Here is a 19,563-nt window from a genome sequence, read left to right on the forward strand (position 1 = left end):
GATCAGAGAAGGACATACTAAATACTCCAAGAAAATATGAAAGCACTAACTACTGTATGAAATACTTTCAGAGCTCCCCATGAACATGCTATGGCAAATGACCCCTCTGGACAAAAAGGTGTGAAATATGCAATTCATATTTATTAAACCCACAAAGTTACCTGTGTTACCACAAAATAGCTTGAGGTGCTATATAAAAAAATTATATATATATATAAAATTGTTCCTCTCTTTTTTTTTTTAAGAATCTGTTCTGTAAAAACAACAAGTTTATATAGTGTATATATCCCTTTAACAAAATGACCACAAACATTTGATTAGTATTTCTCAGATTGTATGCAAATCTAACATAATATCTATGCATTCATCAGCTATGTCATAACAGAGCAGAACTGGTTGGGAAAAACCAACCAGTTGATCTGTGTGATGCCATAACGTGACTCGACGCCAGACTGTCTGGTCACAGAAATGCTACGGTGTCATGCACACATGCTATGTGTGCATGCTATTTATAGCATGCACACATATAGCATGCACATCAGCATGTGTGCATGCTATTTACACTGTACAGTGTGCATTGCAATACTCACAAAGAAAAGAAAAAATATATTTGCCTCTATATTTGCTAGTTATATCTGCTATTATATAATCTAATTATAAAAATAACACTTCTACATCAGTGATTAGTATCAAATGTAGCGTAAGCAGCAGGGCTATGAGATGAGAAGTGACAGTTCTTGCTGCATAGTGCTGTACATAGCTGAGAAGATATGACACAATGTTATTGAGGACTTAACACCAGCACTAGAACACCAAGAATGAATGCAGATTCTGTGACTTAACATGAGATGCTCAATAGAGTGCCTCCAAGTCTCTTCCCATCAGTGTTAATGCTGGTATGATGGGCGAGGCAAGTAGTGTGCTCTGTACTATATAGGATATGAGAAACTCCATGAAACCCTTAGCCTACATGCTGTATTGCTTCCCATTGGTTCTTCAATCTCATGGCCATTTCAGTATATTTCGTTGCAGGGACAGTCTTTTCTGATTGCGTGTATGGTATTCGATTAAACTAATTGAACCTGCAATTGAGTAATTTAAGTAATCAAACGAATCTCAAATCACTGCATACATCAATATTTGTTGAGAAAAAAATCCAAATATGATAGCAGGCATGTAAAGTATTGAATGGACATTCGTAATTTTTTTTTATTTTGATATAATTAAACATAAGCCCATCATTGGTCTGCAGTTCACATCAACCCATTTAGAAATTGGATTTGTCAATCTGCCCAAGGTAGTTCACAATGGACAATCGTTCTATGCTACAAATGTCTTTGGCCATTATGTCGCATCTTGCGGTTTATGTCAAAATCTTACACTTCAAAGTAGGTGCACTTTGAAAATAATATCTTGAGAGCCCTGCATTCTGCACCACTGTGTAGATGCTTTTGAATGGAAAAACACGTCTTCTGTGAAAATCAGGTTTCAGGTCAACGGGGGATTAAATGCGATATTTTTTACATGACTTTTTTTTCAGAATTAAGCTCAATTACAGCCCTAGTTATACTATAGGGGTTTGTCAGGAACAAAGCACCATCTTTGAGGACATCCTTCCCTTCACTAGTGGCATCTATTAACTGCTGTTCACAGTCTTTGTACATTCATCTGAAGTCCCTCACAGGTTTCCGAGGCAGGAAGTGATCATAAAGATGTCTAAATACAAACGTTTCATGTTTTATTGGCCTCTGCCAACATCACAACAATAACTTGCCTTGAACATAAGTCTTTCTGAAATAGTGTGGAGAAGCATGCCAAATGTCACTGCAGTGAAGGCCAATGCTCCTCACACAAGCACAATGGAAATTCATTTTGCGATGGCAGAGTGAGATGTGGGTTAGATTTCAGTGGCAGTGATCTCCTCGAAATGGATCTCATTGCTACGCATGTCAAACTCCTCCATGTCCCTGTTCTCCAGCTCAAGACTAAGTTCCCTCATCACACGTTCTAGGTCTCTGTTTCTGCGGTACATCTGGATGTAGTTCTGCTGCAGCTGCTTCTGGTAACGGATCACCTTGTCTTTCTCCTCCTGCCACACCCTGCGTTCATCCTCAAAGGCCTCCAGCTGGTCCTCACTCCGCCTCCTCTCATACATCAGCTCAGCCCGCAGTCGGTCCACCTGCTGACGGAGACTGTGAAGCACATCCACGCTCTGACGCTGCACCTTTGCTTCATCGCTCTCGTATGCTAGAAACTGCTCTTCACTGCCGTTGTCCCGGAAAGCAGGGCTAATCCTGTATACAATTCCTCCACGGCTTTGGGGAAGGGGTAAGCTCATGCATTGGCCCTTAGAAGGAAGAGTTTGGGACGGGGGCACTGCCAGGGCCTCTTTAAGACGGAGGGACTCTTCCTCCAAACGGCCCACCTTCTCCCGCAGGAGCTCCGCTTCGCTTTTCCGACGCTGCAGCTCATTCTCGCAAACCTCAAGTTCGAGTGTACGAGTGCGGGCTGTGGCATGGGCTTCCTGCGAACGAACCTGGCTAGCTTGAAGCTCAGAACGAGCCTCTCTCAACTGGGCCTTCAAAGCAATAATCTCGCTGGCCTTCTGGCCAAGATCAGCCTTTACGTCCTTCAGCTGCTGCTTCAGCAGAGAGATCTCACCTGACTTCTGACAGACCTGCAATACAGAGGCATTCAAGTACATTGAATGTAATTATTGCTCATTTCTACATCTAAATGGCTACGAGGTCTCACCTCCCACTTTGTCTCTTCTAGACGAGGACCTAGCTGCGTCTGCTCCTTCTCAAAAGAGGCACATCTCTTCTCCAAGGCCTCCCGTTCCTGCAGCAGTTGGGAGAAGTCCTCTTGCAATTTCTTCTTCTCCTGCTGCAGCTGAAACACCTGCAACTGCAGGACCTGTTGCGCCCGCTGTGCCTTCAGCTGCACCTGCTTCATTTTCGATGCACAGCTCTGCCGAAGGTCCTCCAACTCTTGCTCACAACGCTTCTGTTTCTCCTCATACACCTGCATGGAAAAGGCACATGATTTTACTTGCGTTGTATCCACTGTATCTAACAATTCCCTGTCAAATGGCACTAATAGCTGGTAGAAAACTGATTGTCACCTGACAGATGGCTGCCTCATTCTCATCCAGGTTGTCCCTGAGTTGCTGCAGCTCCAGGTCTCTTTCACTCAGCTTCTCCTCAAGTTCCCGGATAACGCCTTCATACCCTTCTCCTGGAGCCGGGGAGCGGCCACACGATCCACTGTCTGAGAGGGGCTGGCCACGGCCACTTAAAGACCCCGTGCTCTTACTGGATGATGACCGACCACTGTCAGAGTTAGAGTGTCTGTGGCCACCGCCAGAGCGTGTGGTTTCCATGTGCCCGGTGGGTACCTCGCTCTGTGCCAGGCTGTACCCTGTGCTGCTGTAGGTGGGTAGGCTGGAGAGTGAGTTGCGGCCTGAGTCAGACATAGTGCAGGACTGGCTATTCCGTGCGTTGCGCCCCCCACTGTAAGAGTTACGCTTTTCCGTACAGCCCAACCCTGCTCCAGTGCCAGGAAGTAAGAGGTTGAGGCTGCCCTGGCTTTCAGACAGACTGCCCCCTGACCGTGGAGACAGGTACTGCACAGAGTTTCGATTCTTGGGCACGACAGGCTTAAAGGCAGTGGGACGGATCAGTATCTTCTCCATACTCTGTGAACAAAAGTAAATGGTTTTTTAACTAAATACACATGCATTTTTACTAAAACACTAAACACTACTGTTCAAAATTTTGGGGTTGGTAAGATTTAAAAAAAATTTTTTTAAGATATGCTTACCAAGACTGCATTAATTTGATCAAAAATACAGTAAAACAGCAATATTGTGAGATATTATTACAATATAAAGTAACTAATTTGTATTTTAATATATTTTAACATATCATTTGTTCCTTTTGGAAAAGCTGAATTTTTAGTAACCATTACTCCAGCCTTTAGTGTCACATGATGCTTCAGAAATCATTCTAATAGGACGATTTGATGCTCAAGAAACATTTCTTCTTATTATTAATGTCATTATCAATATCTTTGTAGAAACCATGATTTTAATTTTAAGAATTAGAATTTTGAATTAGTTACTAAAAGAAATGGTCTAGTTAAAAACAACAAATATTTAGCTTGTACTACTTTTAAAGCACTTGTGCTTATTCTTGTTTGAGCTGTAAGGTTTTTTCTTTTATGTTTACCTCCCAAACATCCTCAGACTCACCTTTTCCAGCCTGCCTGACACTGGGACGAGTTTGGGAGGAGGGCCACCAATGTTACCATTCATGCCTCTGTTATCAGGAGGCTCTTCGGTATCACTGGACGGGCTGCATGTGGTCACATGATTATCATTCCAGTCGCCCACTGGCTCATCACTCAAATAGCCATAGTTGCCATTGCCAGCAGAGATGAGGGCAGAGGACCTGTTCTTAGCTGGTAGAGGAGGCTGGATGGTGAGAAGCTGCTCCTGTGAGCTGGTGCTGCGTAGCGTGCCCTCTTGCTGTCTGAAGCAGCTCGTAGCTGGTGTGGGTTTGCGATACTTGGTGCCAAAGTCGCTGGCAGCTCGGCAGTGACGCTCCTGGTAGGTACGGCCAGAGATGAGGCTGCTGACAGAGCCCATGGTACCTGCCGCAGCTACAGTGGGGGAGTGAGACACTGAGCAGCACTGCTGGACGTCAGTGCTGGGTTTGGGGTGATCAGTGGGCACAGGAAGTGCTTGAACTAGAGCCATGGCGAACACACCCCCAGGACACACACTCTGTGGAGAGAAAAACAGGAAGACAAGGAATTAAGATTACAGTCTAAATGGGCTGAATGTCATGTAACCTTTAAAATGGATCATATAATTTTAGGTCATATAATTGCACAGCTTTTTATTTCAAACACAAAAGAATCTCGAATCTTTAGACATGGCCACTTGACCAAAGTGGTGCAATTTCTCCCTGTAACTTTACACAATATTGCCACAGAATGAGATCATGGTCTTATTACAGGTTATTGCGGTTAAGTGTCAAGTTATTACAGCAATCTGTGGCTAAAGACCACATGAGATCAAAATTCAACTTCTGTAGCGTTCAGTCCATGTCTGTTTTCTTTGAGACCATCTATATTGTACACTGTAAAAAACAATATTATATTATTAGTGTATTATTACTAATTTTATATTATTACTTATCTATTATTACTAATATTATTATGTAATTATAATGTAAATATAATCAATAATAAAAAAAAATGCTTACAATGGCAAAATGGTAATGATGCCCTTTGCAGGGATTGAACAGCATCCTTTAAGTTTTGGAACTAGTGGGGACTAACATACTTGTCCATCTCACCAAAGACACTTTTCCTTAATAATGTTCTACTATTACATGCCATAACTATACAGCCCTTAGTTAGCACAGCATAAAATGAATGAGCAATGTAACAGCTCAATTAAAATCAGATAAGCAAGCAAAAAGAGTTATGCGTTTGTGAATCAGTGTTATAGAGTTTAATTCTCGAATGGGCATTGAGGGGTATATATTTAGCCTGCTGCAGTGTGCTAAGAGCAGTCTGACCATGTGGAATAATCTGCAAAGAGCCTGCCAGTCCAATCAATTACACACACACACCCTCAGTGCACTTCAGAACACACTCCCAATGCACTTCAAAGAGCCACATGCAGGAGGAACACACAGTCTTGAGTCACCAGGAGAGATCAGACTGCCCACCTGCACTCCAATCCCAGTGACCTCTCTGCCACCGGGACAGACAGGCAAAGAGAAAGCCAGTGCCAGTCTGACTCAAACTTCTCATAAGACATTCCTGGTTCTGATTCCTGGTTCTGTTCACTCATCCACATACAGCCCCCCACATGCCATTTTAGCTGAGGTTTGAATTCTGATGAAGTCAAAGTAGCAGATTTAAGCATGGGAGGACAACGTTTCTGTTGTCTTAACCTTCCCTTCCTATCCATCGCACCATTGTACCATGTACCTTTACCGTCTGTGGGGACGAATTCATATTTGGGTGAAAACGTGATGGCCTTAATAAACCAATATGGACCTATTTAACCCTTATTATTAATATTTTTCTCACTACTGGACTTGTTCATCCCTACCTTAATTCACTCCTATAAGTGTATACTCTCTCCAGCCAGCAGCTTAATAAGAGATGCCTTGTTGTTCCTTCACAACGAAGAACAAAGTCACTCTCCAAAACTTTCACCCTAACTGTTCCTCTCTGGTAAAATGAGCTGAAGACACAATCCTCATTTTTCCTTTGGATATCTACTCAACCAACTGCATGAGGTTCATCCTGTGATGCTTTTTAAACAGTATTGAAGGAGTTCATCTGTATTCTGACCAGTTGGCTTCTTTTATATTAGTATATGGTCCAAATATAATAATATAATATAATCAATTTAAAAAGTAAAAAAAAAAAAAATTGTGTTACATATATTCACTATGGGCCCCCTGGAATAACTTGAATGCTCTTCAGGATAGACACTTATTGTCTAAAAGGCTGGAGGGTTGATTCTGCTCTGTTCCTCTAAATAAACCCAGGTGCATACTGACATGGCAATGGGAATTTGTCTGTCACAGCTGAGAATGTGGATATTAATATTAATAGCAGAGTACTTGGATAAAACAGTGCTGTGAATGAGATTAAACAGAAAGTTTGAGAAAGAGGAGAAAGAGGGATAGCGTGACTACTTGAGAGTAACAGTTTCCAGGGCGGCTCTCTAAGAGTGCTTACGCACATGGTTCCACTAACGTGGCTATCAGGTATTTCTGCTTCAGCGCTTCTTATAAAGTATGTTCCTGCAGCCAGTCCAGATCTCTAACTGCACTGTGGCTCTGGTGCAGGGCACAACAATCAGTCCTTAATGCAAACAAACACCAACTATGACAAAAAACAACAAGCAACTAACTGCACAAAAGTGTTTATACTGGTCAAGTGTTTGAGGACATTCAGGCTCAACTTACTCTGGGAGGCATTGTGCACAGTTATAATTACCTGCTCAAATCTGAATTTCTTGTGTGACCGTGGTTTTCATCATACTGGTTCATATCTAAATGACATAAAATTGCCTAAATTTCAACCTGACTCTTCAAACTGAAGTCAAAAAATTTTAATAAAAATCTTGACATATCCATTTTTAGAATTTAAAATGTCAGATTCAGAGTGATTTTAGCTGTTCACTCAACAATAAATCTGTCACTTGAGGGGAAAACGATTTGGGCTACAATCTTAAGAGTGTGTCCAAGAGCAGAAAAAGACAAGGTCACATCGTGCTGGAATCATCATGGATCACTTCACTCTTTTTAAACTCTTTTTAAACTCTCTTCAACTTAATTCCACCCCATCCTCAAAGCCAGTCCTTCCCCTTTGTTAAACCCAACCTACACCATTCCCACCCAGATTCCAACTGTTAGCCTAAAGTTACCCCAAAATGAGCTGCATGGCCTCCAAAGCACTCACAGAGCCTCAGTACATCCTGCACCTCATACAAGCACAGTAACCCAAACAGAACGCTGGACATTCTCCCAAAGCCTGTGATGATATAATGAGAAGATCCCCGCAGGATCAGCCCCTCTCAACCCTGTGAACTTCAAACCAGCTGGTCAGAGACCGTCCCCTGCTGAATGACCCCCAGATATCTCTCAGTTCCTCCTCATTGCAGTCTGAGATCTAAAAGGCTAATTATGTTGATATTTTATGTAATTCAATTAAAAATATAATTTATGACATACCACCTTTCTAAAAAAAAACGAATGAATATATGCAACTTTATATTTTCATGCATGAATATTATCTGGAAAATATTTAGTTTCTATTAAGTTGACATTTTTTCTTCCCGCAATTAGAATAGTTAGTAACATAAAACTGGCTGTTAACAAAATTAAATAATTGTGATTGATATTATGATTTCTGACTAGCCTTTAGAAAGCAGCACAACACTGTCAAATTCTGTAAATACGTATTTTATATTATGTATTATATTATTTATACATCATATTGCACAATGCATGTTTAATATTGTATTTTTTATTTATGTATTTTTACATAAATGTATTATTTACTAGATACAGTACATGGAGTGTTATTTTAGTATTATTGATATACAGCAACATTACAGTATTTATTTATATTTTGATTTTTTTATATTTTCGGTTTTTATTTTAGTTTTAGTCATTTTGTTATGTGCTTTTGTAATTTTTATTTACAAGTGTTTCTTAAAGTATTTCTATGAAGCATAAATTGTTTTAAAATGATTTTAGTACTTAAACTTATTTCAACCAAGAAACTTCTTGATCACACTTTAGAATAGGTAACACTTGTTAACTATTAACTACGACTTTTCCCTCAATAAATTCTTAATTTGCTGCTTATTAATAGTTAGTAAGGTAACTGTTAAGTTTAGGTATTGGGTAGGAATAGGGATGTAGAATAAGGCATTAATATGTGCTTAATTAGCGCTAATATTCTAGTAATATGCATGCTAATAAGCAATTAATAGATGTAACTGGAAAATAAAGTGTTACCAACTTCTTTTTTTTGTTTGTTTTTTTAAATTATAATATAATGAAAATTAAATTATTAATAGATTGAAATTAAAATTATTATTAGCATAATATAATATAAATGTACAAATGCATCCCTCTCACTCTCGCTCAGTCTTTGATCTCTCCTGTCTCGACATTGAGAGAATAGTGCATCTCTCTGCTGCAGGTGTTTCTAATCAAATTCCACAGTGAGGTGGTTGGTGGCTGAAATCTCGTTATGATAAGTCTCAATAGCACCTCTGCCGCCGGAAAGGATTAGCAGCGAGGTGCGAATCCCCTGGGAATCACGGAGCCTCTCTCTGGAGTCTGAAGCAGAATAGGATGGAATGCCAGCATTGAGCCTGGAACCCAGCAGAGCTCCAAATCTCCGGGCAAAAATCCCTAAACCCTTAATCACTTTTGGTCTCTGTTTGGTTCAAGTGTAGTTAGGGGTAGGATATTTGATGTGTGTGTGAAGATCCCGATCATAGCCTCTTCCCATGGAGACGTTAGATATGACATTGTGGCATCCAATACCAAAGCCTTTGTTCTGATAACGGCAGGCTTTTTCCCTTAACTCACTTCACCAGAAGAGGCCAAGTGAATAAGCTAATTTAAGATTTTTATGTCATGCAAATCTGTCAAAACAAGACCATTGTCAAAGTACCTCAGACAAAACGTAATAAACATTACGTTACATAACCCTCGCAGGCACATGAACATCCAGAGAAACACAGGAAACTAAAGAGAAGTGGAAGCAGCACAAAGGAAATGCTGACCTCATCTACTCGCTCATCTGACTGTTGCAAATGCAAGACCACATGCTCATTTTGTGTGCTCCCCAAAAATAGAGAGGACAAAAGTACATGCTTGGATGATTATGGCCCATGAAAAGTAGACAATTAATCCACAAGAATGACTCCTTGTGCTCTAAACAGGAAAAAGTGAGAGCTGCATAGTCTCTGTGCACTCAAGTGATAACCATAAAGTGATCAGTGAAACTTATGATATTGTGTTTACTGATTATGAGGCCTCTGGCGGAACTGGAACATCTGAGGACTGAAGCAGTCAATTGTGTTTATTTACCTTCTTAAAGGATCTCTGTAACCTGATGACCTTCTAGTCTTTCTCATTAGTCACTCTATCAATTCCTTTAGTTTCTTTTAATCATTCTTCTACCTTCCTGCTCTCCTTTGAGTCGTTCATTTTCATTCCGTAAAGGAATGTCCTGGGTTCATTACAACTTATCTACAGCATTTGTTGCATAATGTTGCCTGTAAACCTAGTACATTTTGCACAATGTATATTAAGAAGGAAGGTACATAATTTTCTTGTTTGCATGGTAGTTTGACAGATTTTTGTTTCCTTTGTGTTGTTTGCATACGTTTTTTGTCTTTTGTTAAAGTTGTAATGTGCTTTTGTCATTTTTCTATTTTACATACATTTAATCATTTTTTATTTTCAGTTTTAGCTATTTTAGTACTCCAACTTATTTCATTTATTTATAAGTTAGTTTCTAATTTTTTATTTATTTTTTAGTTTAAGTTTTTCATCCAATATTTATGTTTTATTTGATTTCTGCTTTATTTATTTCTCTGAAAACTAATTTAAATTTTTTTTGTTTTAGTCAACAATAACAACACTAATGTCTGTCATGAAAAGGTTTGTTTGCCCACAGTAGTAGTCCCACCACAAAAAAAAAATGGAGATTTAGACTTTTTTTTTTTTAATCAGTGAATTAATGCAAGTGCTTTTACAGTTTACGAATTCCTTTGGTTTTACTCCTCAGTTATTCCTGTCACAATTGTGTCCCCTCATCATCTAGCACTAGATACCATTTCTCCCACATTTAAGCATGTTACATGTATATCAGTGTGAATTATAGATATGCATCAGTGTCCTGTTCTAGTCACACGTTCAGACCCCCCAGAGAGCTCTGACCGGCCGCTCTGCAGCCTGCGGCCCCGCTCCGAGACTTCCTGCCAGCTGCACTGTTATAGTCCCCTCTATCAGATAACACACACAAAGATACAAAAACACTCGGTTACATTCACAAACACACCGAAAAAAGACCACGATCATGTGACCGCAGCAGAAAACTAAACACACTGTTAATGACCTGAATGACCTACTTTGAAAAACAGTAGGTTGCTGCAATTACAAGGTGTGCTTTGCGCTCATGAATTATTCATATATGCCATGAAGAGTAATTGTAGCAGTAATTAGGCTTAATTAACAGTCTTTGTTATTTAGTATAAGGGAAATTAGCAATTTACAGTTACTACAAAAAGCCAAATGGCACAATCAGTTAGCTTTAGCTGTCATACATTAAAAGGGTCATATAAATTCAGTCAATAAATAAAAAAAGCATTTCACTAAAAACTTTGCAAAGTGCTTTTCTTCTTCGAGTCTCTGACTGCTTTAAAATGGCACCTGTGAATCCATTAAGATCAGACAAACTGTCCTAACTGGAGATGCCAATGGGATCCAGACTGCTATAAATTAGTTTAGTAATGAATGCCACTACAACTACAAACTATGAGATCTTAGCATTTTTGTCATATATTGTTAAATGAAAAGTTCATCTAAAAATGAATATTCTGTCATCCAAACCTATGACTGTCCTTCTTCTGCTGAACAGCAAAGTCAATGGTAACCAAAACTGGTTACAAACATTCTTTAAAATTTCTTCTATTGGTGTTCAGCAGAAGAAAGTAAGTCAAGTTTGGGGCAAGAGGATGAGTAAATGATTGAAGAATGTTCATTTTTATGTGAACTATGCCTTTAATTTAGTCAGTTTTGTTTGATCTGATTATTCTAGGAACGATCTAGATTCAGAGATTTATAAATTATAATAAATACCATGGCCATGCATGCTAGTATTGCAATGCTAACAATAATTAGATAAGCTACTGGTCCCATTTCAGACTAAATCCCAAATTCGCATTCTGTCCATCCTATATGGTTTTCAGGTTTAGGGTTAGTGTCCCAAATTATAGTAAAAATGAACAGTATGTCAAAGGAGCCTGAATGGCATATCTTTTCCAGTGGATTTTTGAAGTGTGCATTCATGCTATTGCGATGTACATGTGACGCATTTGTTTTCTTGGTGACTATGGTCCCAGCTGCCTTGAGATCATTGACAAGATCCTCCCGTGTAGTTCTGGGCTGATTCCTCACCGTTCTCATGATCGTTGAAACTCCACAAGGTGAGATCCTGCATGGAGCTCCAGACCGAGGGAGATTGACAGTTATTTTGTGTTTCTTCCATTTGCGAATAATCGCTCCAACTGTTGTCACCTTCTCACCAAGCTGCTTGGCGATGGTCTTGTAGTCCATTCCAGCCTTGTGTAGGTCTACAATCTTGTCCCTGACATCCTTGGACAGCTCTTTGGTCTTGGCCATTGTGGAGAGTTTGGAATCTGATTGATTGATTGCTTCTGTGGACAGGGCGTCTTTTATACTGGTAACAAACTGAGATTAGGAGCACTCCCTAATCTCAGCTCCTTACCTGTATAAAAGACACCTGGGAGCCAGAAATCTTGCTGATTGATAGGGATCAAATATTTATTTCACTCATTAAAATGCAAATCAATTTATAACTTTTTTTTTTAAATGCGTTTTTCTGGATTTTTTTTGTTGTTATTCTGTCTCTCACTGTTCAAACAAACCTAACATTAAAATTATAGACTGATCATTTCTTTGTCAGTGGGCAAACGTACAAAATCAGCAGGGGATCAAATTATTTTTCCCCACTGAAAGTGAACACTTAAATACACATGCTTGAGTACACAATATTAGTGTACAGTGTTTCTGCATACTAGAAAGTATGCACTTTCCACATCACCAGCACAATACACACTTTTAGTGCATAGTAAAAGTAGGATTCAGCTTCAGTCTTTTTACATACATCCTCCTTTGTCCTTATTAGCTAATGTGCAAGACCGGCTCAAATGAATCAGTTAAAGACTTGATAAATTGAATTACGCTGTTATCCAGTCTGAAAAGTCCACCGGCGCCCAAATCTGGAGAAACAGAGTTTAGTCATGAATGATGCATTTGCAATAATAGAGGCAATGGAGCAAGAGAGAAGGAGTCATTGCCGTCATGGACCCAAATATCCTCCTCAGTGTGTGCTAAAATGCTCTGATGGACTGAATTAAACAGATGCAGTCTCCTCTTTCATCCCTTCATTACTCAGTCAGGAGTTTCATTCTGAATGATGACAGTTATTCACTGATCACACTTTCACAGACATGCTGTCTGGGGATGAGGATTATTCTTTCTGGCACACATACAAAAACACTAAGTGTGTTGTCATTAATTATGTGTGGAAAATTCTCGTCAGGAAAACAAGGCAGAATGAGATCACAGGGAGTGTGTGTATGATTTATTGATAAGGTAGATGAAAGTCTTCTTAACCTTCTTAATTTGATGTCTTGGGTAATGTCTCAACTTAAGTTTACAATACTTATTTGGATGCGTCATGGTTCTCAAGCTCATGGAGATAATAAACATATACAAACATAACAATATATATATATATATATATATATATATATATATATATATATAAATAAAAAAGTAAGTTTAGTGACAATTTCTATAGTAAATACAGATTTTTGCAGATATGCACAACACTAAAATATTTCATGGATGAAATATTGATTTTTGAGTGCAATATCTAAAAAATATTTTTTGAAAGCCTTTCTGCAAGAATCATGAACAATTGCATTTCACAGTATTTCAGGAGTTTTTAGTGTGATATATATTCAAAAGTATTTCACATCTTTTTTTAAAGTTTGATTTTATGTTTTTTTAAGTTTGTTTTATGTTTTTGAAAAACGTCTCTTTTCACCAAGACTGCATTTAGTAGATTGTGAATATTATTACAATTTCAAACAACTGTTTTCTATTTAAATATATTTTAAATGTAATTTATAAGGCTTATATGCTAATTTTGTGCTCAATAAACATTTATTTTATTATCAATGTTGAAAAGAGTTCAGGAGCTTAATATTTTTGTGGGACACGTGATACTTTTTCAGGATTTTCAGATGAATATAAAGTTCAAACAGTATTCATTTAAAATAGAAACCTTTTGTAACAACTTAAAAATCTTTACTTTTCATCAGTTTATCAAGGTATCCTTGCTGATTAAAACTATATATTTTTTATTTTCATAGAGGGAATAGCAAAAAAGTAATTAAATAAATTAAAATAGAATTAAAACAATCCATTATCTATTTTATGTGTGTTTTATATAATGGAAGGAAAATTATGAAACACAACACAACAACACAAGAATTTCAAAGTTTGCAAATTCATTTTGGCCCTAAATAATTCACTCAAATTTCAAACGTCTCGTACAACGACACTACAACAGCGTTTCCCAGAGATCACATGGCCGTTGTTAAACCCTCCATGTAAAGCGACTAATTTTTCATGGTAAATCCCTGTAGCTCTCCACCTCAACTCAATAAATTGTATGTTTCTTTGTTGAAACGCTGGATTGAATTAAAAGTGTCAGGGAAACACTGCCTGTAGAAGAAGCATTATTGGCCCTCCTAGTTTCACTGCCAACCTGTTGCTGTTGCAGGCTTTTGGCTTTTGGCTCTGTTTGGGGCTGTTGCCATGACACTTGAGGCCTACATGTGCACTGCCTGGGGTGAAAGAGAGCGAGAGGGGGAGGGAGCCGGAGATTGCAACAAAAACAGAGGGAGAACTCACCCGAGAAGAGAGGAAAGAGAACAATAGAGCATAAGAGAAAGGCAAATTCAAACCTGAGCAGGTGGAGTGTTAGAGAACATGCATAAATCAATCGCAGGCAGGAGAACAACAGAGTGAAGTAGAGGAACCCATACTAAAAAATGAGCGAAAGAGGGAAACTCAACTCAAAATTTAGGGAAGGCAGGGGGCTGGTCGGCTCTTTAGCATCTCAAAGCATATGGGCTCTATTAAAGGCCCCCTTGAACAGGGGCCCGGCTCGGGAAAAAGTAGAAAAGCAGTAGAAATTGCCTCACAAACCTTGCAAAGACAATCTCTCCTGTCTCACTGTCCGAGCCTCCCTGGGTATCCCATCCAGCGAGGCTTTCAGAAAAGAGCCGGCTGTCTCAAACTCCAGAATGAGATGCAGCGGGCGACGTTATTCGCACAATACCACACAGAAGCTGCTGCCATCTGGACTGACACTACCTGCCAATCAAGCGCGGACATTTTGTTTCACCCAGTGTGCAGCGCTGAGTCCGCTGGCACAGGCCCAGACGCCAGTCGTGGTGCCCATTACTGAGCATCTGCCAGCGGGAACAACCTCCCTTGGCCTGACTGCTATAAAGTACATTGAGTGCAAGCATCTCAACAAAGATCTAAACACAGTCGATTTTCTCAAAATCACCTTCATTTCTTCAAGTTCACACAGAATGGTGGCGTTTTGGAAGTTCATAAATAGCAGTTTAGAGTACCAAATACAGTATAATAGCATATTTAATTACTATAAAAGACATTAGTTACATTAATAAATGATTTTAAGTAGCAATGCTATATTTGAAGAGTTTATTTGCAAAAAAAAAGTTAGGTTAAGTTTTTTACATTTTAAAATTTTTCAGTATTATCATGTTTTTGTGTGTGTGTGTGTGTGTGTGTGTGTGTGTGTGTGTGCGCATGTTTATGTGGTTTATGAGGACACAAATTTGTATAATGACATGGGTATGACAGAGGTATTACAATATGAAGGTGGTTTGAGGACACTGCCTATTTCCCTGTAATTCAAAAGGCTTAAAAAACATACTAAATGGTGTTTTTTTGTAAATCTAAAAATGCACAAAGTCTCCTGTGAGGGCTAAGTTTAGGTGTAGGTGTAAGTTTAGGTGTAGGGTTGGTGTAGGGAAATAGCACACACAGTTTGTTCAGTATAAAAACCATTACGCCTATGGAGAGTAATGGTTTTACTCTCAAAAAATAAACCACAAAAACCAACATGTGTGTGTGTGTGAGTGAAGTGACATTCAGCCAAGTATGGTGACCCATACTCGGAATTCGTGCTCTGCATTTAACCCATCCAACGTGCACACACACAGCAGTGAACACACACACACAGCAGTGAACACACACACACAGCAGTGAACACACACACACCGTGAACATACACCCGGAGCAGTGGGCAGCCATTTTATGCTGCAGCGCCCGGGGAGCAGTTGGGGGTTCGGTGCCTTGCTCAAGGGCACCTCAGTCGTGGTATTGAGGGTGGAGAGAGCGCTGGACATTCACTCCCCCCACCTACAATTCCTGCCGGCCGGAGACTCGAACCCGCAACCTTTGGATCACGAGTCCAACTCTCTAACCATTAGGCCACGACTTCCCCAACAAGAGTGTGTGTGTGTGTGTGTGTGTGTGTGTGTGTGTGTGTGTGTGTGTGTGTGTGTGTGTGTGTGTGTGTGTGTGTGTGTGTGTGTGTGTGTGTGTGTGTGTGTGTGTGTGTGTGTGTGTGTGTGTTGAATATTGTTAAAAACAGAGTTATCCGTGTTTGCAAAAAAGCTCTTCATTTGTTGTTAACATAAAAATGTTATATTGTTGTTTGTTATATATTTGTGTATGTTTAATTTAAAATACTTCAAAAACTTTTGAACTAACGATTTTAAGTAAAGACCGCTTGATTTGACCACTGCACCCAATTTAGATTCTATGTTAATACAACTTGACCTGTTTGGTAGACTTCATTTAAGGCACGTTTACAGTGAAGTCTACTAATTCAGGTTAATTCAACTATTCACTGGACTTACCAAAAAAAAAAAAACAACAAAAAAAAACGGAATATAAAAACAATATGAACTGTGACTGGTTGCTTTATATGATGGTCAAAAGGCATCTTCCTAAGTATGCAAAACAGATCGGATGTTATGCTGAAAGTCTGGCTCTGCGAGACTAGTCGGTCTATCACTCTGTGGTCAACAATATTTGGTCAGTTTGACCCCTTGCAATTCTGGGCTGTTGCGAGCAGTAGAAAAGTGTCCAGAGTTGGAATGGCCATGTAACATGCAGGAGCCAGTTGCTTCTGAGTCAGCTGCTCTTTGCCACGGTAGGAATTTCCAACCACTAATGATTATTCAGTCCAATCCAGTGGTCAGAAACAGACACTTGGAATAACAGCAGAACGGAGAGGAGCTGTGGCTCCACCACACTGTTTTTGCTGTGAGAGTGGCCATTTTGAGGAGATGCCACTGATAGGATGGTAATAAAGTGATAAAGTTTTTTCAAATGTACTGTGTATGGTCTGAAAAAACTACTGAGTGAAATCCAGACTCAGTTATAAATGGGTGAGAGGACAGACATTTGGGTTAAACTACTGCTCAGCAGAAAAGACTGCTAGCCAATGTTTCTTCAAATTCAAAAGGTTTTGATATTAAAAAGATAATCTCAAATACTCATCCAGACTTAGCTGAATAAATCACAGTACATAATGTAGCCTGATTGTGTTTTATGGCTCAAAATAAAATGTTTAGTATAAAACGCTTTAGTGTCATATTCTTTACATGGCACTATCAGATAAATCAATGTCAAAAACAAATCTGTGGAAATACCATGGAACTTTCGAACTAGAATGTGGAAAACAAAACATATACCGTATTTTTTTATTCATTTACTTATAAGTAATAATAATAATAATTATTATTATTTTTTAAAGGAAAAAACCTCTTAACTAATTAACTGTAATTTTACCATACAGTGAAAAAGTTTAAATGATTTAACATATGACATTTTACTCTCAGATTTATGGTTTTTGGAAGAAAAACTATTACCACATTTCAGGGAAAAACTAAGGTCCCTGAGTGACATCACATGATTATGTTTTATTTAAATAGTTTTGTTTCTTAATTTTTTTAAACAGTATTCATTAGGGTGTTTTGTGTTACATTTTGTTATTTAGTTAATGTTTATTGCATTACTTGTGTGTTACCTAGATGCAGTTTTGTCTTTGTGTGTACGACCCTGTGCACCGCCTAAACAAGAGTATTGCCCATGTTTATAAACAGACCTTTTACGATGAACTCAAGTAGATGAAATTCAATAGGGTTTAATAAGGTATTTTTTATAAATGAAAATGAACAATGTTAGAGACAGAAAGATGCGTTTTGCAACTGTCTCTTGAGGGAATGATTGGTACTCTGGTCTCGCTTTAAATAGGCCGCAAATAACTTTGAGTTCTTCTAGTCAAAGTATTTCTTTACTGGCTGTGGCCATTGATCTACTCAAAATGGCTTCTCTGCCTCCTCTCGAAGCTTTCTGAACCAAGCATCAGCAGAAAGAGACAAATAAATAATCTTGCAGTGTTTCTGACAAGCCATAATCATCAGTCTCATGATCAAACTGAAATCACAGTGCAGAAATGCACTGCAGTCAGAGAGAAAAGTGGCACAGCGCACATACCGGTAAATTAATTCCACACCAGCGCTTACATAACCAACGTGGCCTCAGACAAACTATGCCAGCATGAATATGTAATTCATCTTAAAAGTGCAGAGATGGTGAACCACGCAGGAACCGCAAACAGAAAAAAAGACAACCTTGGAGCTGGTCATGAAAAGTTGCAAATACGCAGCGGGACTAGCCGCAAGAGGATGTGGACGTACAGACACTGTCCCAACAGATTCCAGCCGAGCTCAGACGAAGAGGAAAAGAGTGGCATGGAAAGTTGTGATTCAGTGCAGTCAGCTGAGACTGAGTCGACGTTAATGAGCTCTCCCTCTGTATATACGTCTGCAGGAAGCTACAGCCTTACATAAATACTTGGAACATAAAAGCATCTCATAAATGGAACCAGTAAAGCAAGGAGAGGAGATGGAACGAGGTGTTTTGGAGAACGTAAACCTGGGAGACAATGTGAGACACAGCCAGTCAGTGAAGCACACACTGTCCTTACAGAGACCGTGAGATGACCGCTTTTACGAAGGCTGTATTTCAGAGCCCTGTAACATATGAGAGTGATTTAACTCATCTATTATTTTCCGACTCACTGACGCAAGCACCTTTCCACCCCCCCAGGTGATCTCATCTGGAGCCGAGTCTGGACGCTGCTGACACGCAGTAACGGGCCGCTCTATTTCAGGCTTTTACTGTATAAGAATGTGCCATGAGCTGAGTCACATCCACTTTAAACACAAATGGGATTCTCAGTATACTTGGGGGCGTTTCAATCTAAACTTCATCCCTTTCGAGAACGAAATGTCAATAGATCAGGCCGCATGCTGGGCAAGAAGCTTAGTGGTGTTTGACTAGTTTGAAGAAGCTTTGTGTAAGCACTGGGTGAGGAGCGATTGGCGTGTGTGCTGGACATCAGACGTTCTAATCCAACTTTTTACTCCATATTCACTATTAAAATAATGGTTCCAAAAGAAAAATTTTCAGTGAACCGTTCTTAAAAAGAACCATTTTGCTCAGTGTGAATAACATTTTAATAATCTAAAAACTTTTTCCACTATAAAGACCATTCTGGGCAATGGAAAGGTTTCATTGGAGCTGCAGATGCTAATAAAGAACCTTTATGTTTAAGAGTGGTCTTCACAAAACAAAAAATTAAACATCTTAGCTGAGTCCTGTAAATCAATCCATTCACAAGGCCCTGCTCACACACACAAACAAACCAGCTACAAAAACCTAACAGCTCAACAAACACTCTTTACAACAGATATAAATTCCTACACACTCTTAAAAATAAAGGTTCCAAAGGAGGTTCTCCAAAGTACGTGACAGTGAACATTTCCTAAAGTAAACCATTTTTTAAAAATCTAAAAGAACCTTTTTCTATACAGAACTTTCATGGAATGGAAACGTTCCATGAATCTTCATGGAACCATAGATGCCAATAAAGAACCTTTATTTTTAAGAGTGTAGGAAACAAAAACCACAAAAGATATCACACTTACAGTGTGTCCCCTATAACAATTACATTAAAAGGAGAACAATTGAAGACTTTTGTTTAAGCTTCATGCATCTTAGAAGTTTCTTCTGT

The 19,563-nt window shown here is 39.0% G+C and overlaps 1 protein-coding gene across 2 annotated transcripts in view; it reads right to left on the reverse strand.

The window, feature by feature from the left end:
* Positions 1–242: 242 nt before the first annotated feature.
* The window catches only part of LOC306884467 (leucine zipper putative tumor suppressor 2 homolog), a 74,922-nt gene continuing 55,601 nt past the window's right edge, over positions 243–19,563 (reverse strand). For both annotated transcript variants that reach the window (XM_079440345.1, XM_079440346.1), the window contains 4 exons: positions 4,253–4,786; positions 3,125–3,697; positions 2,755–3,024; positions 243–2,677 (listed from right to left, as the gene is read on the reverse strand). In XM_079440345.1, the coding sequence (XP_079296471.1) occupies positions 1,898–2,677; positions 2,755–3,024; positions 3,125–3,697; positions 4,253–4,786 (2,157 nt within the window). In that variant the 3' untranslated portion in view covers positions 243–1,897. The remainder of the gene's footprint in view (positions 2,678–2,754; positions 3,025–3,124; positions 3,698–4,252; positions 4,787–19,563) is intronic.

The sequence above is a fragment of the Barbus barbus genome (assembly GCF_936440315.1).
Source record: "Barbus barbus genome assembly, chromosome: 18".
In the NCBI taxonomy this organism is placed as follows: domain Eukaryota; kingdom Metazoa; phylum Chordata; class Actinopteri; order Cypriniformes; family Cyprinidae; genus Barbus; species Barbus barbus.